This window comes from Barbus barbus, assembly GCF_936440315.1.
Source record: "Barbus barbus genome assembly, chromosome: 5".
Lineage (NCBI taxonomy): Eukaryota > Metazoa > Chordata > Actinopteri > Cypriniformes > Cyprinidae > Barbus > Barbus barbus.
The window spans coordinates 2972291-2999964 of record NC_136733.1 but is presented as its reverse complement, the minus strand read 5'-3'; the positions used below and the strand labels follow the sequence as shown (position 1 = coordinate 2999964).

Below are 27674 nucleotides of genomic sequence, written 5' to 3'. Positions count from 1 at the left end.
GTTTTTCTATCACTAAATGGCCTTCAGTTCTTATTTTCAACTGTAGTTTAGCCTTCATAAATTCTGCTGCTTTGTTAATTTTAATGTATTCTTTTTTGGTAACTCGTTTATTAGTTGCTAGCATGTAAACGCTTCACTTTTATCTTTTGTTTTGTTTTATTGCTATGAAATGTTTTATCATTCCAAAATCGCTGTATTTTGCAATTTGCAAGCAGCATTTAATTAGCAAATGTTTAATTATAAATAATAATAATATTTTCATTTTATTTTATTATTTACTTAAATTTTATATTATTTCTTAATTTTATGTAATTTGTTTTTTTGCTGTACGCTTGTTGTGCAGAAAGTTAGTGATGACATTTTTAATATTACTTGTTCAAAGCAACATAAAAATGAAGGAGATAAAAGACAGAAAAGAAGACTGGAGATCTGGTTTGCCCGTTTTTCTATTGCCAAACTAACCTTCAGATCATATTTTTTATCTTTATTTTATCCTTCATAACTGTTGCTGTTTAATTAATGTTTATACCTTTTTGGTAAATTCATTGATTACTAAAATGCTGTTATCATCTGTTATTTTGTTTTATCGGTATTGATTAATTAAATCATTTAATTAATCAAGAAGCTCTAACAAAATTTGCAAGTGATAGCGTTTTTTTCTCTGTACTTATATTGCAGAAATTTTGTGGACATTTTTAATATTACTTATTCTGACAAAATAGATATTCAGTGTGCAAGCAGTATTTTATTTTAAATTTGCAAATATTTAATTGTTAATAATAATACTGTTTTATTCTATATTATTATTTAATAGAATTTTGTATTTATTTAATTATTTATTTTATATAACAGGTTTTTCACTCTATGCTTGCAATGCAGAAATTGTGAAGGCATTTTTAATATGACTTATTCTGACAAAATATGCAGTTTGCAAGCAGCAATTAATTTGCAAATATTTAATTGTAAGTAATAATAATCTTTTTTTTTTTTTTTTTTTTTTACTGGTTTTTTTAATTTTACATTCATTTATTTTATGTAATAGTTTTTTTTTGCTCTACGCTTGTGATGTGGAAATTTAGTGAAGACAAATTTAATATTACTTGTTCCCTCAGTTTGTATTATTGTTATTTTCCCTATTTCACTTACTAGTACCGCTTACTAAGGCCCCTTTTTTGGCTTAGCTGATTTCAAAACCTTTACACTTTTAAAGCTCTTAATTTTACCATTTGTTAATGATGTGGAGAGGTGCGCTATTACTTTTGTCTTCTATTTTATTTTGATTATTTTCACCTTTTATCATTGTTCACGGCTTTCAGCAAATACTTACAATATGAATGCACTGTGTTATCATGCCACCAAAGCACATGGAATTGAAACTGAATTGAAAACGCAACTGAATGCAGTGGCACAGTGTCTTTCTCCACAAGAGACCGGATAGAATAGAAGGTAATCAGATGCTACAAAAACAAACAGTCAAATCTTTACAAGACCTCAAGGATGCCACAGAATCAGCCTGAGACAGCAGCTCTTTCTGTGAGGTTATGATCTGATGCTCGGCTCCAAACACCAACAGCCGGTGGCTCATGTTCTCCCCCACCTAATAATGTGGAATTATCAGCACAACAGAATAAGTACATAAGGGAGCCCGAGCATCAGTGCTTATGACGCTAATGAGGGAACAAGATGCACAGGTGCATCATATATCATAAACGCTGATGAAAAAGTTATTTTTCATTAGTACTTTAGAGACAAGGTGCTTTAGAGAGTTTGCAGCGTGCCCACGCAGTGTAGGTGGGCTCAATGAGTTGACAACATTGTTTGTTTAAAAGAACAACACCGCTTTGTTGCAGTAGTGGTGGACCAAAGCCCCTTCTTTGCATGATTTTATTTTTAGATGTAAATTCATTTTCTGTTTGCATTCAATGTTACATTGTTTCCAGGTTAAATGCCTATGGAACACCATTTACCTTACACTTATCATTATTATAATGTTATATAATATAGAAAATGTGACTGTATTACACACTACACAGCATTTAGCACAGATTAAAGTGACATTTAATATGAGTTTTTGCTAAAATTGTTTTAAAAGTTTGCTTAACAGTTTAAAAGTTGTTTTTTCAAAGATCTGATAACTTGCAGTTTATGCCTATTAAGTGTTTTAAAATGATGGCTTTCAATTGAAGATTATAATTAATCATTTTATTCTCAGATGTGTTGTGAAGCATTTAGATAATGAAATGACACATTTCAAAATGTTTCACTTGATTTCATTCATGTAGTCAGGAATTATAGTTTGGGAAAAGTCTAACTAGTAAAATGTGCACAAGGTATGTCACAATAACACAATAACAACAGATGCAAGTAATCTTAGGCTGTTCATCACAGTGATATCCTCCACTGGATCCAGCTGCGCAATGCATCGTGTTGTGTTTTTATTCTTCTTTTGAGGTAAATTATGGGTTTTCCTCTCAGCGCGTCTTCTTCCAGAAACAAAAAGTAGCTGGGATGAACTTATTTGAATATTTGTTCGGACGTGACTTACTTCAATTAAAAGTAGACATTTCAAGCTTTCTATACATATATTTCTCATGTCTTTGAGGCAAGTATTCGTGGAGATTCATGTTGTTTTATTTATGTGTCTGTGAAGAGAGGTGACAGATACAGAGCCGGCAGAGAACGCACCCTGTTTATTTTCTTTATTTTACAAAAGCACATTGTTTAGTTGTTATGATGACTATACACAAATAAAAGTAGACCCTTTGCAGTTTCAAACGATACCTTATTCTTATCTGTACGATCAAAACTGATGGAGTTATTTTCGCGGTCATAAAGAAAATACGAGACAGACCGCACTGGTGCGGGCTTCGACCCCAGGGGGTTAAACCTTGTTGGTTTAAACTTCTGATATACGGTTTTCTGAGCGGACAGAAAGCGGCTGTAACATGGCATGTGAATACTAAACTTAAGTTCTCTTTCATGTCTTATTGCACTTAAACTGTCAAATACACACAAGTTTATGTTAAAAACACACTTGAGTTACAAAAAAAATGTTGGTCATGTCTGTGACGGTAAACAGCTGGGAAAGAAATTTCTTGATTATATTAGATCTGTGTGGCAGCAGCGTAATATACAGTAAACAAATCAATAAATCCACTGCTCTCTTGTCTGTTCCGATTCTAAATAGTGTTCTGTGCTCTTCAGCGCAGCCAAAGACAGAACAGTTAGCAGGCTTTGCTCAAACTTTCGCCATGCCGTTAAAACTGGTACACCGTTTTTGCTTGCTAAAACATAATAGCAGCACTGTGGTTGTAAACTTGCAGATTAAAGGAACACTCCACTTTTTTTGGAAATAGGCTCATTTCATAACTAGTTACCTAGCTGGGGACTACTTTCAGGCGCTGCATAATATCATTGCGCCTGCTGCACCTATGGTACGGCAGCAAAGTTCCTTGATTATTACGCCGGAATGAGAGTATAGTTCCTAGCCATATCGACCTAGAAAATCGCAACTTTTAATTTTTCGTCGGTCTTAATACACGATGTAACTACAGAAGAGTCAAGCTTTAAATGAGAAAATTATTGAAACTCTTTGGTCATTTTTGATGACCAAATGCTAATGGTCTAATCCAGGCGCAATGATCTATGCTAAGCTAAGCTAAAAGTGCTACCGCCAGAACCGGAGATCGGCTGAATGGATTCAAAAACGGTAAAACTCAACTGTTTAACTCTTGGGAAGTTGTAAAATGAGCTTATTTCCAAAAAAAGTGGAGTGCTCCTTTAAGGGGCGGTAATATTATTTTTTCGCAACTTTGTTTCTCGCAGTTCTGAGAAAAGTTTAAACCATAAGGAATCAAATCTTCTGAAAACACTTTACTTTTATTCCATTGGAGAGGCCGCTAAAAACCAACAATTTTTAGTTTAGTTGCATTTTTTTTAAGGGGTGAGTTTTTTTATTTCATAATTAATCCATTAATTTGCACCAGTTTGATGAGTAGTAGCAGACTTTATAGCTGGGTTTTGTTCCATTGACAGTTATACTAAACAGTTGCCTGTATTTCGCTATTACCTCTCTACATTCACACTCTTTAAGAGCTCTTTGAAAAGCTAAAGGAAAGCTCCACCGGTGTCGCTGTTGGACAGTGTTAGTTTAGAGTGATTTAGACATTATGTAATCTATTATTGTTTAATTTTCATACTGATTGTTTTATTTGTGGATGCCCTCCTCATAGAATACAGCCTTGCTTTGTTGATGCCGTATGCCGAGATATTCGGTAGCAGAGGCCGTAATGCACGGCAGCGTTTCCTGCTCTGGCGCGGGTGCTCTGTTGATTCACATCACATCCCGAGGCCTCTGTGTGTCACGGCCAATCACATCAATGCCATGATGCGCCAAGGGATGAAGATGAGGAGGAGGTTGTGGTAGAGGAGCACAAGCGCCCAAGGGCTGCATCTCTCCTCCTCCCAAACCCCTGTCGAGCATCACAGTAATCATCAGTAATCCTAATAATCAAGCCTTCGCCGTGACCAACAGGGGTTTTGCCATGAAAAAGATGTTTCCTGCGGAAAAAAGCAGGTGAATAAATATATAAATTAAGAGAGAAGTACCTAAAATAAGAAGACAGACCCCCCCAGGCATCCTTTCCCGAAATAAATGTGCAGTGTAGCTTACTATTTCCCGAGACATGGCTAGATTCGGCGACCTACTCTGAGACAGCCGTGTCAAGATCACTCCACTGTCTCGCTTCTTTCTTAATAAAGCTGTCCGAGAGCATTTGGCTTTACGTAGAGAGACAGTGACATATGCTGTCTCAACTCTCACTTACTTAGGGCTGACATCGCATTTGAAACATCATTCGAAATGTGCCCATGTAGATATGACGGTTTGTGACAGAACAGCAATTCGGATGGGATTGGTTTTTCTAAATGACGTTTGGATTACAGTTATTAACACAGGATGTCATTTCATGTACTGATTGGGCCGGAACTGGTATCTTTGTAGTAAGAATTAAGATGAGAGCACATATTGCCAGGATTGAGATGTTATGGGATGTCATATGGAAATATTAGGTCATGAGTCATTACACTGCAGTTGAAAAGTTTGGGGTCTATAAGACTTTTTCTAATGCTCGCCAAGAATGCGTTCATTTGTTGAAAAATGCTATTTTAAATAACAGTTTTCTATTGTAATATATTGTAAAATGTCATTTATTCCTGTGATGCAAAGCTGAATTTTCAGCATCATTACTCACAAGATCCTTCAGAAATCATTGCTGTTCAGGAAAAATTTCTGTGCATTCTGAATGTTGAAATCAGTAGTGCTGCCTTATATTTTTGTGGAAACATGATGCTTTAGCAGGATTTGATGAACAGAAAGTTCATCATTATCAAAAATCCTTATAAATGTCTTCACGGTCACTTTCGATGAATTTAATGCATCCTTGCTGAATAAAAGTAGCAGTTTCCTTAAAACAAACAAACAAAAGAAAAATAACTGACTGACCTCAACCTATTATTCTGGGCAAACAATTGACAAAGTGGTCTAAATCCATTATAAAAATGAATAAGGCAGTGTACCAATAAATTTAGCTCCAAGTATTTGATGAAGGTCAAAATAAATGAGGAGAGGCATTGTGAAAAGAACTAAATATGATACCAACATCATTTCTATCCAGACAGGATTGGTTTTCTTGGAGGATCCGAAAACAGAAGGTAATTTGTGAGAAGTTTTAGTTGTTGTATGAGGAAAGACGTAGTACTGTACGTCTGTGAAACATGAGCTTACATGGCATCCTCAGGGAAAACTAGTCGCTTGTAGATCGACTCGTTAGTAAAAAGTGTCTTTAATAAAATCTCAAATGTGGCATTGTTCTGATTTTTCCTCCAAATGAACCGTGATCTACTGCAAACTTTACGTTCCCAATTGACCACCGTCCCGTGATTACACCTGCCCTCTGAGTTTTAATTCCAAATCCCACACTTCCTCTCAAAACAGTCTAAAACAACCAAGTGTTTCCTAATTAAATGTTCCGGTTATGCAAATGATTCATCCAATTTAGGGCTTCATTAAATAATTGACTTCTCTTCAGGGGAACAGCTTCCAGACATGCAGGATAATTGAGGGCAGTTCCAGGAGAGCAAAGGGACAAAGTAATCCATTCTGCTCTTTGTTTCAGTCGCTTTATTACGTCCAGAGTTTCAGCGTTATTGTAATCTTTCTCATCTTTGAAGGAATTCCGCTGGCCTAAATTGGGAATTCGAAATGAAAAACAATTAATATAATCAAGTGCCTGAGCTTGGTTGTAATTTCGTCCTTAATTGACCTTGCGTGTGGCCAAAGCTGGCAGCGATTAATGTCTCCAGGTGTGCGGCTCAGCAAAGCTGTCACAAAGGATGTGAGTAAAGGCTGTGAATACATATTCAAATGTATTCATAACTTATTTACACAGAGTGAGCACATTATAAATGCTAATACACCCACATGAAACACTGCCTCATTTTTCTGCGGTTGCAGTGAACAACTACTAAATGGTTTTGATGGAAATGTAAAGCTTACTGTGTATTGTGTTATGCGACTAAACTAAATGCATAACAGCAAGTATTATTTACTCGACATGAAAAGAACATTTCTCAATCAGGCATCTGCGCCAGGATGAATCACACATGGGAGCATTTGAACTTCCACAGGGGCCACGAATCCGCCACTGGCATTGAACTGAGCGCAACATTTCATCATTTGCAGAAGCAAAACAGAACTGCATACAACAGAAGGCAGCGGCTAAAGATGGTAACACATCTTTTACAGAGTTCAGTCGAGACAGAAGGCTTGTTTTGCTTTTGACTTTTATAAACCAGATAGTTTTGAATTGTTTTTGTATGAGCTGCGTTCAAGAATAACAAACTAAAACTGAAATAAAAATTAATATGGACTACATAGGCATAAAAAAATTAAATGTCAAAACAGCACAATTATTCAATTGTGAATTATTCAATTAATTTGAATTCAGATAAAAATAGAAAATAATAAATTAATAAAATAAAAACTATTTATAAAAACTATATAGACACTTAAATCCAAAACTAATAAAAATTACAAAAACACAACAAAATTTATATATTTATATAAAATTATATATTTAGTTTTTTTTATTCAAATGAACGTGGAAAATATAATAATAAAAACTAATTCAAAATATAAATAAAAACTAAAATAGTGTATTATTAATACTGCAATAACATTTTTTAAACTATATAGACTTTTTTTAAAAACAAAAACTAATAAAAAGGACAAAAAGAGAAAATTGTGAAAAGAGAAAATATAATAAAAACTAATTCAAAATATGAAAAAAGTCAATAGTACATCAATGATACTGAATTAACACCTGCACATTTCTATGTTACGATTTTGCACTTTTTTTTTTTTTTTTACAGCCATAAACAACTTTGAGGGATAATTGTTTAGTCCAGTTCTTCATATCAATAAAAGCAACTATTTATTAAACATTATGATATTTTTTTGTGTTGTCAGTGCTGTTGTTTTGAAAAGAAATAATTATATAAGAAGCCACTGTGTTGTGCATAAAAACAAAAGAATGCACAGCCTGTTTTGGTTTATTGCTTTAATAAGTAACAAGCCTAAAGCCCAAACCATACTCTAAGAAAGTATGTGAATACAGATGCTTCTAGCTATGCAAGTGCGATTTCATGCATCGTTGCATTTCAAAATGTGTTGCATTCTCTGCAAGGGGTGCTAGAACGGGTATTCGCATGAAGTCTTATTTTATCATCACTTTTCTCTTTCAGAGGAACTATTATCATGGTGGCGCTGGACCACCAGTTTGAGGAAATCATGCTAAGCAAGTTAGATCTGGTTTTGAGTCATATTTGTGGACGTGCAATCGCCCACTTGGGTTTTGAAGTTTAGTACTGCAGGATTAATGCAAAGTGTTGACTGCATTGATGAAGCATTTGCATCTCAGTTCACAAAATTGCGTAAGATTTATTCAAATTAATTGTACTAAATACTGTACATTTGGTAGGTGCTTGTGTTAGCTCTATCTCATGGGAACATAATCTCATGATTTATTTACAGATTTATTTCTTCTCTTTTAGACTGTTAAACTTTTTTAATTAGGGTTGCAGACATTAGTTTTAAGATTAATTGCACATTTAAAAGCATTCAATTTAACAAAGTTAATGCAGTCATCTAATTTGACATTGCAACTACTGTTCTTTTATTCTTTTCTGTCTGTTCTGTACAAGCCCCCAATTATCGAGCTGTATTACTTTACAATTGCTAAGCTGTACCAACCTAGATTGACCTTTGGGCTACATGGATATAACAGGAGCACGTCTGGCCTTTTGTCTGGGGCTCCAGCGGTGGTTGAATGTGAAGAGCTGCCGTGAGAGATTTCAAGAGGAACTTGTAGTTTAGCTGAGTGAGAGGCAATCAATGAGGGCTTGATTACCTACATAAAACTAGAGGAGTGAGGTGGTAGCATGTGCCTTTGCCTGTGAACCTCTGTGCTCAAGGGCCTGTTAGCAGTATCTGAAAGTAAATATAGGGATAAATAAAGGGACTTGTAAGCTTGGAATGAACATTGAATGTGTGTTTTGGCATGCAAATAGGCTTCTTGAGGTTCTGCATTTCTTTATGTTCAGAATGCCATAGTACTAGCATACTAAATTTACTATCTCTGTAGTAAGTGGTATGTATGCACAGTCTACAAATGTTCAAAATGCATATATGCTTGAATGACCAGCTGCTTTTGTCAAAATATCCAGTATTCAGCAGAGCACTTTACACCAAAATACATTGTGCTCAATTTGACCTTCATTTCAGTGTGAAGAATGAACCCAAAGCAATATCAGTCACAATTTTTAACATCATCTTTCTTCACACATTTTTTTATTTGAACTGCTAAGTAAACATTAAAAATGAAAGCTCAAATTTACAAGATGCCAACTAATGCAACTTACACGCAATGTTAATGAGGTCATGTGACAACAGTAGTTAAAAAAATAAATTTATGTTTTGCGATATATTTCGTAGCCTTTTAGATCTATGCTTTACTCAAGTTCATGTTTGTAAACATTTTTTTAATTATTTCTTTAATATTTACACAATGATAAGAAAATTAACAAGCTGTAAGTAAAGAAAACTAAACTAATATGATTTAACATATTATTACATATTTAAAAATGGTTTAAATCTGTTTAATATTTATGCATTAGATTAAGACATAGCCTACTGTTTATTATAGTGACTTAAAGGAAGGGTAGGTGATTTCAAGCTAGCTTTGAAAGCATAAGATCCCACCCTCCTTGCAGATCACTCTCCAAAGCCCCGCCTCCTCCAAAACACATGAACGAGCACTGTCAGACCAGAGGCTAAACCGCGTCATGATGAGAGGGTTGAATGCAACGCTGCCAGATTACCTCATGTCTCATTGACCAGTGAGAAAATATTACAGTACATAGCACATAGTATTACAATAATAACGCCTTCCATTCTCGCTCAGTCTGTAATGGCGTAATGCAACGCACTGATGACATACCGTCTGCGTGAACATGGTGTGCAGAGGTATACAAATACATACGTTGACAGGCAGATTAACTTTCCAAGCATGGTCATAGGCTAATTAGCATGTGAAATTAATAGTCTTTTGCTACATACAAGATAGTCTCGCGTAGCCAGACCTTCAGACTGACGGCTGAAGTTCTAGAATCTATGGTAGCTTTCATTGGCCAAGGCCCACCCATGAGGCCGTTTGACCGACTATCAATCACAGTTTGTCTCATTCATCGTCACGTTTCCGGGCGTGGAAATGTCGCCCCAATAACAGACTGGTGTGTTAGTATTTTAAAGATTCTATGCCGCGAACTTTAAATATTTCACATACTTTTGAAAATCCAGCGTTTAGTTGATCCTGATAAGCGCTCGTCATCACAGTTGTAAACACGGCGGGTTTCTTCTTTCGTGAGGGGGTTTGGCATCACGGAATCTTTGTTTCCAGGCGGAACGTTCAAGAACACGACATAAACGTCTCCCGGAAATCCTATATAATTCAACCAATCTGAAGACGACTTCGACACTCCTGAAGTGTTTCCACTTTTGTGCGCCATATGCAGGCCCAGATTAACACATTGTAGTGCCCTCGGGTGAGCACATTTGAATTGCTCCCCTCCCTCTCAAAACTTCAGGAGCACCTTCTGATCAATAACAATTACCTTCCCATTACAAGGTAATATATGACTCCTTAAAGTGATTTACAGGGGCATTTTTTTGGTATTTTTTGAAATGCCATTTTTTTTTTTTTTTATTAATAGTATGTCATTATGTCAAACTCACAAACTCACTATTAACTTGCATAACTCAGCAATGAACAAAAGTATTTGGAGCAGTGAGTGGATTCTGATTAACATATTGCATTCAAGGAATCAACATATGTCTGCGATACATTACTCAATGCTGCACAAACACGCAAGTAGAAATCTTTGAAGCTCCCCTCAGCGCAAACACAAATATGCTGATCGGGTATGTTTTGATAGTCGCACGCAGTACTTTTCAGTCACACTTTAGAGCCCTGGCTATGTGCCGTGATATTTTCTCTTTTTTAAATTTAAGTTTCGCACAACCGCTAAGCTGATGCTGCCTATCCGTTGTGAATTGAATATTATAAATTGGCAGGCTCGACTCTGACTGGGGGGAGGGCGCAATTACACTGTGGCCTGACCCAATCGCAGTTCTTTATATGCGTGCATATATTTTCTATTCTCTCTGTATACACTGTATCATTAACTGTTCATTTTCTATGCATCTGCAACTATTCCAGAAAAATAATATATATACAAAACATGAAAAATATTTTAAAGGTCTAGACATTATCTTAATCACTTGGTTCCCCCCTACTGGCTGGTGCCCCAGGGCACTTGCCCAATCCCGTCTATGGATAATCTGGCCCTGACCATATGCATCAGACGTTTTGCCAACGGTCCGTGGGCGTGAGGTCTGAGGCTGAGACTACATAAGATATCATAGTGGAGAGCTGTGACAAAGTTTTGTTGAGTTAGATACTCTGTGCTATGATTCAGTCTGACCAGTTCCCCATCTGATAAGAAAATTACACTGAGCAGAGGAATCACAAGACACGTACACAGACATTTAACATCCTCTCATGACTCAGCGGACAGTGATTGTCTGATCACAGACAGAATGCAGTGCCTGGTAAGAGTGACAGTGTGATAGAGTGTGTTCAGAATTCCCTGTGGCGATCAGCCGCCATGCTTGTGCCTCCATGTGCCAGGGGGGGTTGCTTAAAGACAAGCCAAGTTAATTAGCGTTGTCAGTTTCTACCCCTGAATATCTCTTAGCCCGCCCCTTCTGAGACACCGCTGAGTTAAACACCAGCCCCAAAGCTACAGACAAGCTAAAAGCACTCTCAGTGTCTGTCTCTGTCATACATTTGACCCTAAACTATTCTTATTTTGTTGACTGCCTCACCAGGAAATGGAAGGAGATCAAAGACTTGATTGTTGGAGAGAACTCATGAAATCTTAGCTTGAGGCAGTTTTATACTTGAGGAATCCTATTTATGTACTTATGAATGTTCTCAGGTACAGTTTTATGTTAAAACCAACTTTTGTGTACAGTATGTGTGTGTCAAAGTAAAACATGATTCAGAAATAAAAAACATTACTGAACCTACTGTCTTTTTTTTCTGTTTCCACTTTACTCAGATGTTCCAGTTCTGTTCCTGTCTCAAGAAAATGATGAGGTGAACGACTCAAGCAAAGAAACTCAAGGACAAATGTGAGAGATAAAAGTCAGCTTGAAGAGATGCATTGCCTAGTCCTGGACTGTCAAGATATGCTACACCAGAGAGGACTGTGCACACAAGCTTTGAGTTGGAAAGTAGGGCATTAAAGGTGTCGGGACATCCTCTCACTGGTCAGCCTGAAAACTGTATCCCATTAACATTTTATTTGCCTTGATATTTTTAGGACAAGCATGGTTACAACTGCTGCAGACATACATGGTGAGAGTTATGTGACGTGAGATTTTGCTCTTGGCTATGAAACCATGATGAAGACTTCTGAGACATACTCGAAAGCCTACCCTGCCAAAGTGTCATGTTCTTCAGGACTTAAGCAAAGAGAGTATCACCAAGGTTGCTCATTGAGTGTTTAAGTGCCCCTGTGGACTAATGGAGCTGCAGCTCAGGATACACCCAGTCCCTCTTTTGCATATAAAGACACTTGCTTATAAAGACTCTTCGTGCCAAACCCAGAACCTACTCTGACAGCATTACCACAAAGACTTACACAGAAACCCTCAGTCATGTGACCTGAGGAAAGGACCAGTCACATGCTCTGCTGCCGTCGGCTGGTCTGTTTTATTTTATTTTTTTGTTACTGCAGCATTTATCATGTTCAGATTTGCCAAATGTCAAGTATACTGTGTGCTATAATTTAATTTTTTATCTAATTAATTGTTCATTCACATTTGACTTGTGAAAGCAGGCAAAAAATCCACACAGTCAAATTTTTTAACATCTATGGTCCATAAACTACTCTTGGATAACATGGTGAGCAAAGAGCCTAACCATTTGCCAACTGTTCACAGCCACAGCAATGGCAACCCAGACAAAACACCCACCACCGTGACTGTGCGCTCAGTGCTTCTTAACCGGAACTCTCCAGATATTGAAAGCAGACTTAAACGGAGACGAAATCGTACACAGCAAGTACGCTTTAAAGATCTGGAGGATGATGATAAGTCTAAGGATAAAAATGAGAAGACGAGGAGTAAGAGCTCAACAGAGGTTCCAAACTGGCAGAAAGAGTTGACAAACGGGCCCTCGCTGGTGGGGGCAGTCCGTGGGGACATGGAAAAGACAATTGGAGCAGTGACAGCGTTTTTGAAGAGAGCGCCACCGCACCCACTTACCCCTGGGCCTACCAGACGCTGCTGGGTCCCAACACATCCATGTTCGCTCACACTGCCACTGCCAACTCAGCCATGCAGGAGTACAGCCATCCAAACCTCACCCAGCTTGCAGAAGCCTCCCTCACTCTCTGCCACACAGACTCGCAGTCACAGCCTGGGGGGAGCATGGGATGACGGAGATTCCTCCGATGAGCTGACTGCACAGCTCTACGTTCCACCTTGTAGATCACAGAAAAGCTCTATCCAACATTATACCCCTGCTGAGCAATCAAGGTGCCAGAAAACTGAGGACAATCAAACTGCCTCTGTGGGTACATTAACACAACTCCAGCCATGTTCTGCTGCGCCACAAAAACAGTCTAGAAGGAGAGGTAGGAGGAAATCTTTAAACAGAGCGGCAAGTGATCCTGGGAAACCTGAGCCTCCTTGTACTTCTCCAACTAAAACTGTGCACAGAAGCCACCAACAGTCTAACCAACTCAAGAAGCTTCCATCCAAAGTTGTGGCACACAGAACTTCATCAGATATCGTGCCTCCGCAGCGTTCAGCCACACCCAACACAATTTATAATACGCCATGTGGTGTCTCTTCCACACAGACTGAAGCAAGCAGTGATTCAAAAATCCAAACTTTCCCAGATAACACAACCTCTGAGGTAGACCCTGCATCTTGTCCATCTCACACTGCACCTCCATCAACCACATGTCTCAAAGAAACATTGCAATGTTGCCCACCGCAGGCTGCTGCGGAGAACATCAGTTTGACCCCCACTGTACCAGAGCCTTTGTGCACTACCACAGCACAAGTCATATCCACTGTCACCACATCTTCAACTCATGGGCAATCATGCATGTCTCCTATTGTGTCTACAGGGCGTTGTTGCACACCTGGTATTCAGAATATGGCAAATTGTAAGATTCCCCCAGTACCCGAGTCCCAATGCATTCCAGATTCACATACAGATCCCACAACTCCTGCTCAATCAACGCCTTGTTTCCAGACGTTGGAGGAAACGATTCCATGCGCCAACGTGGCTGGCTCCAAGGGAGCGTCCTGTTCTCAAGGAGCACCTGCAGTTGCCTCTACGTTCAATTCCACACAGCCATGCCAGAAGACTCCAACACAACCCATGGCATGTGGTAACTCCTCAAATCAACCTGTGTACTCTGTGATATCTCCAACACAACCTGTAACTCCAATTCAGTCTGTGCCAAGATGTAGGAGTCCTAAACAGAATGAGCCATTGGGTAGGATGCCTACCCTTCCTGTACAGACTCCTATATCAGCCACACACTACCCAGCACCTGTTCAGCCTTCATCATCTTGTAAAATTTCAGTACAGTCTATACCATACTGTGTCAAAGACAAACTAGCAACCTTTGGCTCTCCCACTCAACCTATGGCACCTCATAAGATTCCTACACAAACCCTCCCTCACAATTTGATGTCATTTTCTCCCGAGCCGTCCTGTGCCACTACTCCACACCCAGCTTCACACTTTAAGGGCCCCGTTGCAGTTACGGCACATGCCATTCCTGCTGTTCAAACTGTAGTACATTGCATTTTGGATCAACAGAATGTGGCAACCCATGTGACTCCTTCCATGCCAGTTCTGATTTGTAGCCCTTCCACACAACCTGCGCCAGGTAAACTTTCTGTCCAAGCATTGCCACACTGCAACGCTAGTATGCAAACTGCAGTGTCTTGCAGTAATCCCTCTCAAATTGTGCAACACTTTAAGATGCCTACTCAAACAGTATCGCACTCCAAATCATTTCCACAAAACATGTCACCTGTTCTCTGTCCACGCGAGGCAATGATGTACGCTAGTAAACCCCAGGAAACTGTGGTTCCCTCTGCTAATTTCAGGCATTCTTTACCTCCTTACGCCTGCCCTCCACAGACTACTCTGCTGTACTCTAACGCTGGGGCGAGCCCCTCCCCTCCTCAGGCCTTCTGCTGCACTCAGGACAGACGAGACAGGAGAGAGTTCATGCTTCCTCCCCCACCACCACCTCCTCCTCCGTACACCCCCCGGAAAGAGAGTTCCTCTACTCCTGGACAGCCCCGTAAGCTTCCTGTCCCCAAAGCTGAGAGCAACAATGCAGAAAAGGACAGAGTGAAAACTGGGGTAGTGAAGCCAAATGCTGAAGCAGGAGCTCACTGTCAGGCGGGTGAAACCCCACCTCCTATCCCTCCCAAAACTAAGGCAAGAGCTACGGTGAGGCCCACCTGTTTAAGCAGCCGACGGGAGATCCTCGGCCCAGAATCACAGGCCAGTGCAAACCACTTGCCTCCTGCTGGGGGGACAAACCCCCAGGTTCCCCTTGGACCAGCGGAGGGCCAAGCGGACACTCTACGGCAGGTGCAGGAGTTGCTGGGGGGGCTTATGTCTGGGGCTAAGTGTAAGCTGGACCTGGCAAAAGCAAAAGAAAAACTGTTTGGCCCAAACGGCCCTCTGTACGACATTGGAGCTCTACAGTCTCAGCTGCACAGCCTGGAAGGGGTGTTGGAGACGAGCCAGAACACCATCAAGGTTTTACTGGACGTCATTCAGGATCTGGAGAAGAAGGAGGCAGAGCGAGATGGGTGAGTAAGCGAGTGAGTCAAGGAATAACTTTATAAGAGAATACTGTGAATTTCAAAGCATATTTTGTTGGTAAACTCAAATGGGTAACAGCGGTGATTCTCTTCTTTTTTGTGGTTGGTACAGAGGAAATGAGTGAGACATAAACAGCAGGAAATTGTTCCAACCCTCTGCTTTTGCCTATAATCCTATGTTGATTGTCATTAACATGTTCCAGCAGTGATAGCTGTGATGCTTTTTAAACCGCCCTCCCATCTGTCCACTCATCAAGTTCATCACTGAGGGATATGATTGTTTTCATAAGAAAGGCCTCGCAGCATGTCGTCTTGCTGAGAGACTTTTCAGATTTCTGTAGACTAGAGAATGTGCCAACACATTTTACTTTGAAAAGTCTCAAGTAGGATGTGTGAAGACACATTCAATGATTCAAAGTTTTTGCCATATTCTGAGAGATGCTGCTTTGAGAGACATTAGAGATGTATTACTTTTTATTAAAAAAATGTTCAATGAACTTAAATTAGGAAAGCATTGTCTGTCAACAAATAATTTAAGCATTTTCAAGATTTCATTTTTTATTATTTTTATTCTAGTCCTCTCGTACAAACTTAAATTTATTTGGTCTGACGCTGCACAGCGGTGCATGACTGCAGATGATTCGAGTTCAAATCATGCTCAGTCCTTCTCATTTTCATTAATACTAGTATAGCTTTAGATAGATTAATATAAATTTGTACAACAAAAATACAAATAAAACTGTAGAAGCTGTAAAAAAGTGATATATTTAAAATACATTTATTGCATACCAAATATAGTTCAACCCATTAACATGTTTACTGACACAACGCTCAAGACTTACTGATGTAAAAGTTACTTGTGCACAATGCTCTTAATATTAAGCCTAAAATGTGTTTTAAATCACTATTGATGAGGATGTTATGATCTTTGAATATTATTGGTCTTTTCAATGCAAGATATTTAAAGTGTACCTAAAGTATACTTGCAATAGTTCCACTTTAGCACAATCCAATATACTTTAATAAATCTTTAGTAGAACTTCAGCACTACTTCTGCACAATTAAAGTGCATTCAGCACAAAATTAGTTGTTCCAGTTTAGCAGACTTTATACCAGTTTAGTATACCAAAATTACAATGGCAGGGTATTTTTATTAAGTACATAAATATGTACATGTATTTGTATTATATATGGCATGAAATAAATGAATTTCAAATACATTTTAGTATATTTATTTTACACTAGGGTCTAAAACAGAGTATGGCAAACACTATTCATTTTGCTGTCTGATGCTACATTATATTTCTATAACATGTTCTTACCAAACATTGGCTACTGATAAACTACTGTATGTTTATCAACATGAATTTCTGTTTACAAAAAAACATATCAATGCAGTCCAAATTCTCAAATGGATCAAGTAAATTAGCATTTTACAATTTAAAATTTATTGCACAAAGAATTGTGTTGCATTAAGGAATTTGAATTAACTAAACCGAACAAGCCATACAAATACACTTCTTTGTGTGCCAAGGCTGTCATCATCTACAACATAATTTTAAGAGCATAATTGGTGATATGTTTAGTATGCATGTGTGAATCTGTCACGTTATTGCAAAATTAATCAAAACAAAATCCTTAGCCTCATTATCAGCCATCAGCTGTTCACGGGCCATGAACTATGAAAAAATGTTCAGCTCTGTTCTGCCCTGTCAGACACTGCTTAAACACAACTAAAAATGTATTTTTATTTTTTTGAATAAGAAATGAACATCATTATGGTATGATGGCATAATGATCATCATAAAAGCTTGATGATTAAGAATTTTTTATTTCATGTGTCTGTAATGAGGTAGGGTTACTCGCTGATGGGGATAGTTTCTGAAAGGAAAGCGCCACCGATGTCATTCATCTACAGCAAAAATTCAATTTCCAAGATAAAAAGCAATAGGCTTAAATCTTTTAAAAATTAATGTCTGTGGCATACTAATGATGGACCAACTGTGCACTCCGATCTCAGATAGTGGCTCTGTGTTCTTTTTGACACATCTTTGTTCTGTATTTATTTCTTATATAAGCTGCTGTTTTATAAGCTATTTGTTTTTTATATGTGGAAAAATAATATGCATAGGGTGTTTTTTTCTCTTTCATCGGCTGTTTTTTGTTTCCAGAGCTAACTGAAGTGAAATGACATGCCGTCAGGCAGAAACATGTCATTTTTCCATTCTTCAAATATGATTTAAAATGCATTTTATTTCAGGGCATTGACATTTCTACTGTAGTTGCTAAGTTGGATTGCAGGCTACTGCAGAAGCTACTGACAGCCCAGAAGTCACTGCATAGTTGTTTGATTGGAATTATTTTGATGCTATTAAATGTCTTGATGGAGCAATTCATCCAGGCTAAAGCACCCGGTTTGTTTTGTGGTTTGTTTGCTGTAGCACTTTTTTTTATACACAATACTGAATCAACATTCATTGAACGATATTCTTTTCAAACAATTATAATCCAAACCCTACACTACCCATACAATCAGAGGTGTATGATTGGTTAAGAATTTTGTAACACAAGCAACAAAGGGCATTGATCCAGGAATGATTCATGCTTGTGAAAAAGTCAGCTTGAAATCAAAATGCACTTTCTTTTATTTTATTAATGCACAATTCTTGTCTTATTGTAAGCGATTAGTTGGTGCACATTAACACAAACTAAAAATGCAATAACTAAGTTAACTTACTCTGCCTTTGAAACAACTTTGCTTTTCAGCTGATGTCACCAAGCCCTCTTATTTTTCATCCCCTTCCCTCCATCTGCATGACTCCATTCTGGTATGTATTGCCATTTCACAATCTGATTGATTCCCAATGCATAAAATCAAGTCTTGTTCTACATTTGTTTTTTTGTTTTGTTGAATGCCCTATATTATGGAAACAAATGGGTTGTAAATACAAGTTCATGTTGACTTGTATTATCAAGCATGCATCTGTGTGGTTGAGAAAATGTAAAACTTTGACCAGATAAATGAATTTCCAAATCCAAACAGGTTTTCTTGTTTTCAATTGGCATTTTTAATTTCTCTCTCTCGGGGGTGTCGGAATTTCTAGCATGCAAGAAAATGAACTTATTAAATGGTTTCTCAGGTCAGAACTAGAACAGCATAGCTGAAGTCAGTCAGCGGTCTCTGCCCAGGTTTCCAGAAGACACTATGGCCTACATTAGGGCATTTTCTTGCTTTTGCGAGGGTATTTACAGAATGCAGAAGTGGGACAGCGCTCAGGAGATAAAACAGCTCTGTGTACAGCAGAGGGAATCTCTGTTTTTTTTTGAACGACCATGCAAAACACAAAAACACAGGCAAAGTTCAAATCTTTCATGATTAAACATACCGTCATGCGCAAAGCATGCATAAACAGACTCACTCTAGCACACACAACACTTCAATGCTTAGTTTCCTCACCCACGTGTTGTTCCTAACCTGCATGACTTTGTCTTTGTTTAGCATGAAAATCGATGCACCAATTGCCATATTTTCATCTCTAATTTCTTTTCAATGCATAATGCTTTTTATATTACTTTAGAAGACAGCAAGTCTTTATTAAAAACAAGAACTTAAATTAAATATCTAGGGGTATTTAATGTTGACTTATCTTTTCATGTTTATGTAAGCTATGGAAATACTCTGAATATACAGGTACATCTAAAAAAAAATTGAATATCATGAAAAAGGTCAATATTTTTTGTCACTCATTTCAGAAAGTGAAAACCATATATTATATAGATTCATTACACATAGAGTGAAATATTTCAAGCCTTTATTTCTTGAAATTTTGATGATTATGGCTTACAGATAATGAAAACCCAAAATTCAGTGTCTCAGAAAATTAGAATATTAAATAAGATCAATAAAAAAAGGATATTTTAAACAGAAATGTCAGGCTTCTGAAAAGTATGTTTATTTCTATGCACTCAATACTTGGTTGGGTCTCCTTTTGCATGAATTACTGCATCAGTGCGGCGTGGCATGGAGGCAATCAGCCTGTGGCACTGCTCAGGTGTAATGGAAGCCCAGGTTGCTTTGATAGCGGCCTTCAGGTCATCTGCATTGTTGAGTCTGGTGTCTCTCATCTTCCTCTTGACAATACCCCACAGATTCTCTATGAGGTTCAGGTCAGGCGAGTTTGCTGGCCAATCAAGCACAGTAACACCATGGTCACTGAACCAGCTTTTGGTACCTTTGGCAGTGTGGGCAGGTGCCAAGTCCTGCTGGAAAATGAAATCAGCATCTCCATAAAGCTTGTCAGCAGAAGGAAGCATGAAGTGCTCTAAAATTTCCTGGTAGATGACTGCATTGACTGTGGACTTCAGAAATCACAGTGAACCAACACCAGCAGATGACATGGCAGCCCAAATCACTGACTGTGTAAACTTTACACTGGACTTCAAGCAACATGGATTCTGTGCCTCTCCACTCTTCCTCCAGACTCTGGGACCTTGATTTCTAAATTAAATGCAAAATTTACTTTCATCTGAAAAGAGGACTTTGGACCACTGAGCAACAGTCCAGTTCTTTTTCTCCACAGCCCAGGTAAGACGCTTCTGACGTTGTCTCTGGTTCAGAAGTGGCTTGGTAGCCCTTTTCCTGAAGACGTCTGAGCGTGGTGACTCTTGATGCACTCACTCCAGCTTCAGTCCACTCCTTGTGAAGCTCTCCCAAGTGTTTGAATCAGCTTTGCTTGACAGTATTCTCAAGCTTGCGGTCATCCCTGTTGCTTGTGCACCTTTTCCTACCCAAATTCTTCCTTCCAGTCAACTTTGCATTTAATATGCTTTGATACAGCACTCTGTAAACAGCCACACCTTTCAGTAATGACCCTCTGTGACTTATCCTCTTTGTGGAGGGCATCAATGTTAGTCTTCTGGACCATTACCAAGTCAGCAGTCTTCCCCATTATTGTGGTTTCAAAGAACAAGAGATACCCAGAGTATATACTGTAGGGATGGTCATTAATTGAAACTCAAATGTAAATATTCTAATATTTTGAGATACTAATTTTTGACTTTCATGAGCTGTAAGCTCTAATCATCAAAATTAAAACAAAACAAAAAAACTTTTGAAATGTTTTACTTTACACGTAATGAATCTAAAATATATAAAAGTTTACAAGAAAAAATGAACTTTTCACGATATTCTAATTTTATTAGATGTACCTGCAGCTTGTCCATCTCTACAAATGTCAGTGAAATTGATTAAACAGTTTTGCTTAGATGTGCATCTTATTTTAGTTTCTGTGACTGTACAAAGAGCATGAGTATTTTTATTGAAGCAGGGCTTCATAAACCCAGGTTAAAAGCAGTGCTAACCCCCTTTCAGAAGAAAAAGCATGAAACCTGACTCAACACAACCTCAACAGAGTTTCAAAAGAACATAAATCCAGCATTTATCATAGTGGGAAAAGCCTTAGAAAGTAATGATTTTAAGTGAGGATCATTTGAGGCAGATTGCTTCATACGGCCTATAATGCACACAAGGTTGTTTGTTGTAGCTGATGAAGGCCTGAGAATTACCACTTTCTTGTTCCTTTGAGACTGTTCAAACACTGGTGTGCAAAATTAGCTCATAATTGCTGAGTAGTATTGCTCGCTGCTTTTGTTTGTGGGTCCTGTTAGTGTAATAACATGGAGAATGGTCTTAGAAAAGGTAGAATGAAAAGCAGTGTATATTAATTTATAATTCTGTGACCAAACACAGCTCAGTTTTAGACCCTTAACTCTATAAAGCCTATTGTTTCATATTTGCAAATTTCAATAATTATCAAAACATTGCTGAAAAATATGCTGTACATAATCTACTATATGCCTTCTGTCATCTGATTGATAGTTTATACTATTGTAGCAAGTAAAAGGCCTTTTAGTATTATGTATAAACATCCACATTGACGTCTTTACTGAGTTTTATAAAGTAAATGTAAACTTTTATATTGATAGTAATATTTCAAGATGAACTCTTGCTGGAAGGAAAAAACTAAGCTTTACTTGATTATCCACACTTTTTTTGATCATAAAACTAAGCATTTATATTGTATTATTACATATTGGGAGATATAGAATGACAACTGATATTTATTTGCATTGTATATTAGTAATCTGCTATACTGTTAAAGATGATTTACATTACAATATATCAGAATTGCATCTTACTTTTTGGCCATATAAATATTAGCATCTGCCCCAAATAGCACATTTTGCTTAGTTTGGGCCTATGATTAAAATTAAGGTGCTTTTACTTCATATTCTCTCTATTTAATACTATATGAGCCATAAAAGCTTGATGCATCAAATATGATATTCATCAAAAAACACATATTCAAACTTTTTTTGTTTTATTTTAGATTTCATTTAAAAATTTAATAAACTGCTCAATTCGGGGGGGAAAAAATCGGCTATTGCTTGATATGTCAGGCTTTAAAGGGTTATTGCTGTTATTATGGTTTACATTTTCAGACTTTCATAGTCCTCTTTTCCATGGATAATCTTTCTAGTTTAATGTCATGTTTAGCAGTTCCACACTTTCTATGCATTCTCCCTTTAAATTAGTCATTGGAATGAGGAGTCATGCAGTTGCAAAGTCATAAAATATGTACGATTCACTTCACCGTCATTGAATGTTTTTTTTTACAAAGCATTTCTTTCTTGTTTTTACCTCCCACACCTTTGGGACCTTTGCATTGTGGAGGCTAATTGGAGTAGGCGTTGACCATAAGGCCTCGTCCAGGACCAGTTTCCTCAACCCCAGTCTTAATGGAATGGAGAGGAGGAAACTGATCCGGTATCAGAGGATCCAGGGTTATTTTACATCAACACAGATGGTGGTGGGTGAGGAGGCTAGTGTGTGGCTCATTCGATCCACGTCAGAGCCCAGAGAACACAAACAAGGCCGTGGATCAGCCGGGCTCCTCATACCTCTAAGCTCGGGCTTACGCAGCCATCGGAGCTCTGGTGCGGCCAACTCAACAGATTGGATAATCAGACGCCGCTGCTGTCAGATGTAATCGAGCACAAATGTGAGGTTTAATGGATAATGTTGTTTGGGTAACACAATTCGCCCATCTGGAAATGTGGTCAGCGTTCTGGATGCGTGTGATGCTTGTTTTTTTTTCTCAGTAGACATATTGGAATAGAACGTGTCTGACACCACATCAGTTTTGGATATTCCTCAACAGTTTTAGCCTTTCTAACTATCGTTCTTCATCATTCCTTCTTTCCGTCCTTTTTTCTGTCTTTCTTTCTATCTTTCTTTTTTTTGTTTCTATTTTATCTATAGAATTTTTATTTTTTTTTAATTGCTCATTGGCCATGTAAAACTGCACACATGAGTTTAATGTTCTTTTTTTTGTGTTTATTTTGTTTCTTTTTTTATATTCCTGAACAGAAAGTTTTGGAAAATTGTAACCAAATTTATATGATTTTACATTATAACCAGTGTTGGGGAGTAACTAGTTACATGTAATGGAATTACATAATTTAATTACCAATTTAATTCAAGTGCACACACACTGTAGTGAACACACACACCATGAACACACACCCGGAGCATTGGGCAGCCATAATACTGCGGTGCCCGGGGAGCAGTTGGAGGTTTGGTGCCTTGCTCAAGGGTCTCACCTCAGTCGTATTGAAGGTGAAGCGCTGGTTATTTTAAGATTTTATATTTTAAGTAGGGTAACTTGTAATCTGTAACCTATTACATTTCTAAAGTAACCTTCCCAACACTGATTATAACACACACAGCGAGAGAGAGAGAAAGTATTTTAATTTAAGAAAACTTTAACTTTAGCTCCCTTGTACAGTCAGTCAAATGTTTTCAAATCTCAAATCATACTGGAGAACATAATCATCATAGATTGTTTATGTCAGTCGTGCATATCAATTTCATTAATTTACATGGTTATGCTGCTAAAATAATTTGTAATTGACAAGTCTGTGTTGAATTTGAATGCAAACTGGAAGCATTTTCACTTGCAGTCTCAGACTTTGTATTTGACTGAGATTAGACCTGATCATGTTCCTGAAGTAGCGGGATGAATTTTATATTCGTGATGTACGTTTTTAGCACCTGATTTTGTTTGTTTTCTCAAACATCTTTTGTCCGTTGCAATAGCTCACTCTGATTGTGTTTGTTTGAGAGCGATAAACAGCCCTGCGTTTGACACTCTCCCTCCCACCTGTTAAACATGACTCAGTGTGCTGGAGTCTAGATCTCAGCAAGACACGAGCTCAGAGTTAACATGCCAAACTCACACCTGCACATTAGGAGGCTCTCGCTCTTTCTCTCTCCACGCTTGCACGGATGTGTATTTTAATGGCTGCTCAACCAGCTTACAGTTCCACGAAATGACAAAGCAGCTCGTGTTTGAGGATTGAGGATGTTGTGATATAAATGCTGTCATGTTTATTTCCCTCAGCGGTTACAGACATCCGGTTCAGTTTTTATCAAAACACTTATACGTGCTGCTCAGCCTTCATGTGCTATCTATCTATCTATCTATCTATCTATCTATCTATCTATCTATCTATCTATCTATCTATCTATCTATCTATCTATCTATCTATCTATCTATCTATCTATCTATCTATCTATCTATCTATCTATCTATCTATCTATCTATCTATCTATCTATCTATCTATCTATCTATCTATCTATCTATCTATCTATCTATCTATCTATCTATCTATCTATCTATCTATCATCTAATTGGCTATAATGGCTTTTTGGTTGAAATGATTTCTGATATTCTGAAAAAAAACATAAATATTGAGAAATGCATCAAACAGCAAATCTCAAGTCTCGAGATTTGTGTAGTGGCCACAGTCTGACTGTAAATTGATATTATATAAACTACATCTCCGCTCAGCTTCTAGCGTCTGTGATAACAGCAGAACCCTTTAATCTGTTTGGTGAAATGGTTTGCTCTATTGATCCATAGTTCGGATGAATAGATTCAGGCTTGATTCATTGCCACCAGGCCCTGTTTGCACTTCCTAAATGGTGTTTATCTTGTGGCTGTCATGTGGCGTGACTGCAGGTTTACATAAGAGGAGCCAAGGAGTATGAAGTCAATTACCCTGCACCTCCACATCCACTTAACAACACTGAGGTTATTTATCTGGAAAGTAACTCCTTTAAGTCAGAAACAAGTCAGACAGGGTGTTAGACGTATGAAAGAGAAAGAAAGAGCAGTGAACACAGACACATCTAAAGAGGATTGCTTCAGTCGCTGCAGTAGTGATACTGGTGATGCATATGTGATAACAGATATTGCAGTCATTGTTTTAGGCTACGGTAATGCAGCCGTTTTCATTTTTCTTTGAATCCTTTTCCTTTTGTTTTTCTCTCTCTCTCTCTCTTTTTCAACTTCTGGGAACATTTTCCATCTTTTCTGTCCCCAAAAGCCATGCAAAAACGCACTAAAACACACTCAGGCAGGCTTTCTGTGAATGTCAATACAAACTAAATTTGTCTAACCAAAGATTTATTCACTTACAGTGTTTGAGCTGATTTTGAAGTGCTGTAAATAGCTCTTTTTTTTTTTTTTCAACTTCCCATCAAAACTCAACCATTCAGCAATGCTGATGACAGAAAACTCAAAGACATAAAACGATTGACAGGCATAGAATGATCCTGACTGGCTAAAAAGCATAGGCCATGCCAATGTGTCTTTTGATTGGGAGACAATGATTGGCAGGCACATAATGTTTCTGATTGCCTAGTTTACATATCTAATGTCTGTCAGGTAGCGATATTTTTGTGGTGTCATAAGTTCATACGTTGCCACCTTCTACAGTGTATGGCAGCGTTTAAACATAACTTTAAACATGACTTAAAGGAATAGTTCATCTAAACATTTGCTGAAAATGTACTCGCCCTTAGGGCATCGAGATTTGGAGGAATTTAGCATTACATCACTTGCTCACTAATGATCTAAATGGGTGCCGTAAGAATGAGAGTCCAAACAGCTGATAAAAACATCACAATAATCCACACCAATCCAGTCCATCTGGGGAAGCGAAAAGCTGTGTTTGCAAGAAATAAATCCATTTTTAAGATGCGTTGACTTCAACTTTCACTGCAGAGCATCCATTGATGAGAAATTGATGGAATGATAAATTTCTCCAAATCTGTGATGAAGAAACAAACTCATCTACATCTTGGATGGCCTGAGAACAAATGCATTTTCAGTAAATGTACATTTTTGGGAACTATTCCTATTTGAATTTCTTTAATTGGCTAGATTTGGGCCAATTAGTTAAGTTTTGTCTGTTTGCCTATTGATTATTTTATAAATATTATTTTTAAATTATCTTTGAATTTGTTTTTATGTTCCAAAAATTTCTTACTTTTAATATTCTAATGTTATAACACAAAGTGGACAAATTGTGAGCACTGCAATGCCTGTGAGGAATAATTTGTCTTTTCTCTATAAACCATAGCGAAAAAAATCCATAATTTGTTTACAGCTGCCAATGGCACCTTGCAGCGCATTCAGAAATGTATAATGCAAGGTTAAACGTCCAAACAAAATCACTCCAGAGACATATGTTTATCCAACAGTTAGTGTGGTTTAGGGGGCAAACAAACACACACTGATGCTCCCGCTGTGGCGATAAAGACACCGTAATTAATCACACATGCCCCAAAGGCATCCGTTTAGTGCTCGGTTCTTCCTCAACAACTGCCACCAAGAAAGTTCCATCCATTTCCATTTTATTTCGTTAGTTGTTTTGAAGCACATCGCCAAAGGATTTCATTACACTGCTTTTGGTCGCCAAAACACAGAGTAAAGTACATTAACAGTCGCTTGATTACACAGAGATTACGGACTGCGGTCAATAGCCATTGTGCCCTACAGCAATTCGCTTAGTTCCAAGGGGACGGTCCCTGCAATTAGTGTGTTGTACACCGCTTTCAATAAAACGCACCTGATAAATGGTGAATAACTAAAAATCTTTACAGAATTAACTGTGATACACTAGCTAGAGAGTCTCTTGGCTTCCAAAGAGACGATTCATTAGTCTGGCTGAAAATAGTTGATGCTAAAGAAAGCAGATTTTTTTTCAGTGTTCTTGAGATGAGAGGATGCTATTTTGCTTATGATTTGGCTCTATTTTGTGTTTTACTTCTAATGTATTTTATGTTGTCAATTGCACCATTTTTTTTTGTAAAATCAAACTAAGATGCATTAAAAATTGTGCACTTAAAATGCACTCTTAAAAAATGTTTAGGCATCAGTTTTATGATTTATGTATTTGAATTGCATATAAAATTGTCATCTATTTAGATTACATATTTTTAATATAAACTAATAAACTTAATGTGATGCATATCTGCCGTTCATAGATAAATGAAACAAGAAACAGATACGATTTATTTTTAACTATTTGCATCAATTTAAATAAAATCAAATTAATATTCAGTTAGTTAACATATATGAGATGGAAATTTTTGATTCAATTCAAATACATCCTAAATTAGCAATATTTTGCATTTCTATTTTATTTGTTTGCTTTTACAAGTCAATTTTTTTTTCTGATGTTTGTCAGAATTGCGGTGTATGTCACATTTCTTTTTGAGATCTTAAATTCTATTTAACTTTAAATATTCCTTTACAGTTTGAATCTAGGTTTTAATATTTGCACAGCACACAAAATACAACATATGCTTTTCAGCAGTGATTTCACAGCTTAGCTTTTATTGCGTTCAGTTTGACGTTAAATTCATTTGCACTATACATAGTAAACAGGTTGATATGCGGCTGACAGAATAAAAGTGCAGAGGTTGATGATACGCTGATTGTTGCTGTGAGGTGATAGACTGATCCTGAACCTTATCTGTTTATTTCAGAGTGCTACTCATTCACTTCACTCTCACAAACAAGACTGAAAGAGCGAGTGAGGGATTGACCAAAGTCAGTGAGTAAGGACAAGATTAGGACTCTACATTAGCATGCTTGTCATATGGGCTGCTGACTCTAAATATGAGGCCAGTTCATTTTTGCATGAGGAGCGGATTATAGTCTAGCACACAGTTTACATTCAGTTCACAGTAACACAGAAACAGTATTGTTA

General features: G+C 37.6%; 1 protein-coding gene across 2 annotated transcripts in view; it reads left to right on the top strand.

Moving 5' to 3' along the window:
• The window catches only part of LOC306869857 (uncharacterized protein), a 96238-nt gene that overhangs the window by 13160 nt on the left and 55404 nt on the right, over positions 1–27674 (top strand). The window contains exons 2-3 of one of the 2 annotated variants that reach the window (XM_079416783.1): positions 11740–15538; positions 18317–18378. In XM_079416783.1, coding sequence (XP_079272909.1) covers positions 12558–15538; positions 18317–18320 — 2985 coding nt within the window. In that variant the 5' untranslated portion in view covers positions 11740–12557 and the 3' untranslated portion in view covers positions 18321–18378. Of the gene's footprint in view, positions 1–11739; positions 15539–18316; positions 18379–27674 lie in introns of those variants that run through there. The other variant, XM_079416782.1, reaches the window with a different exon arrangement.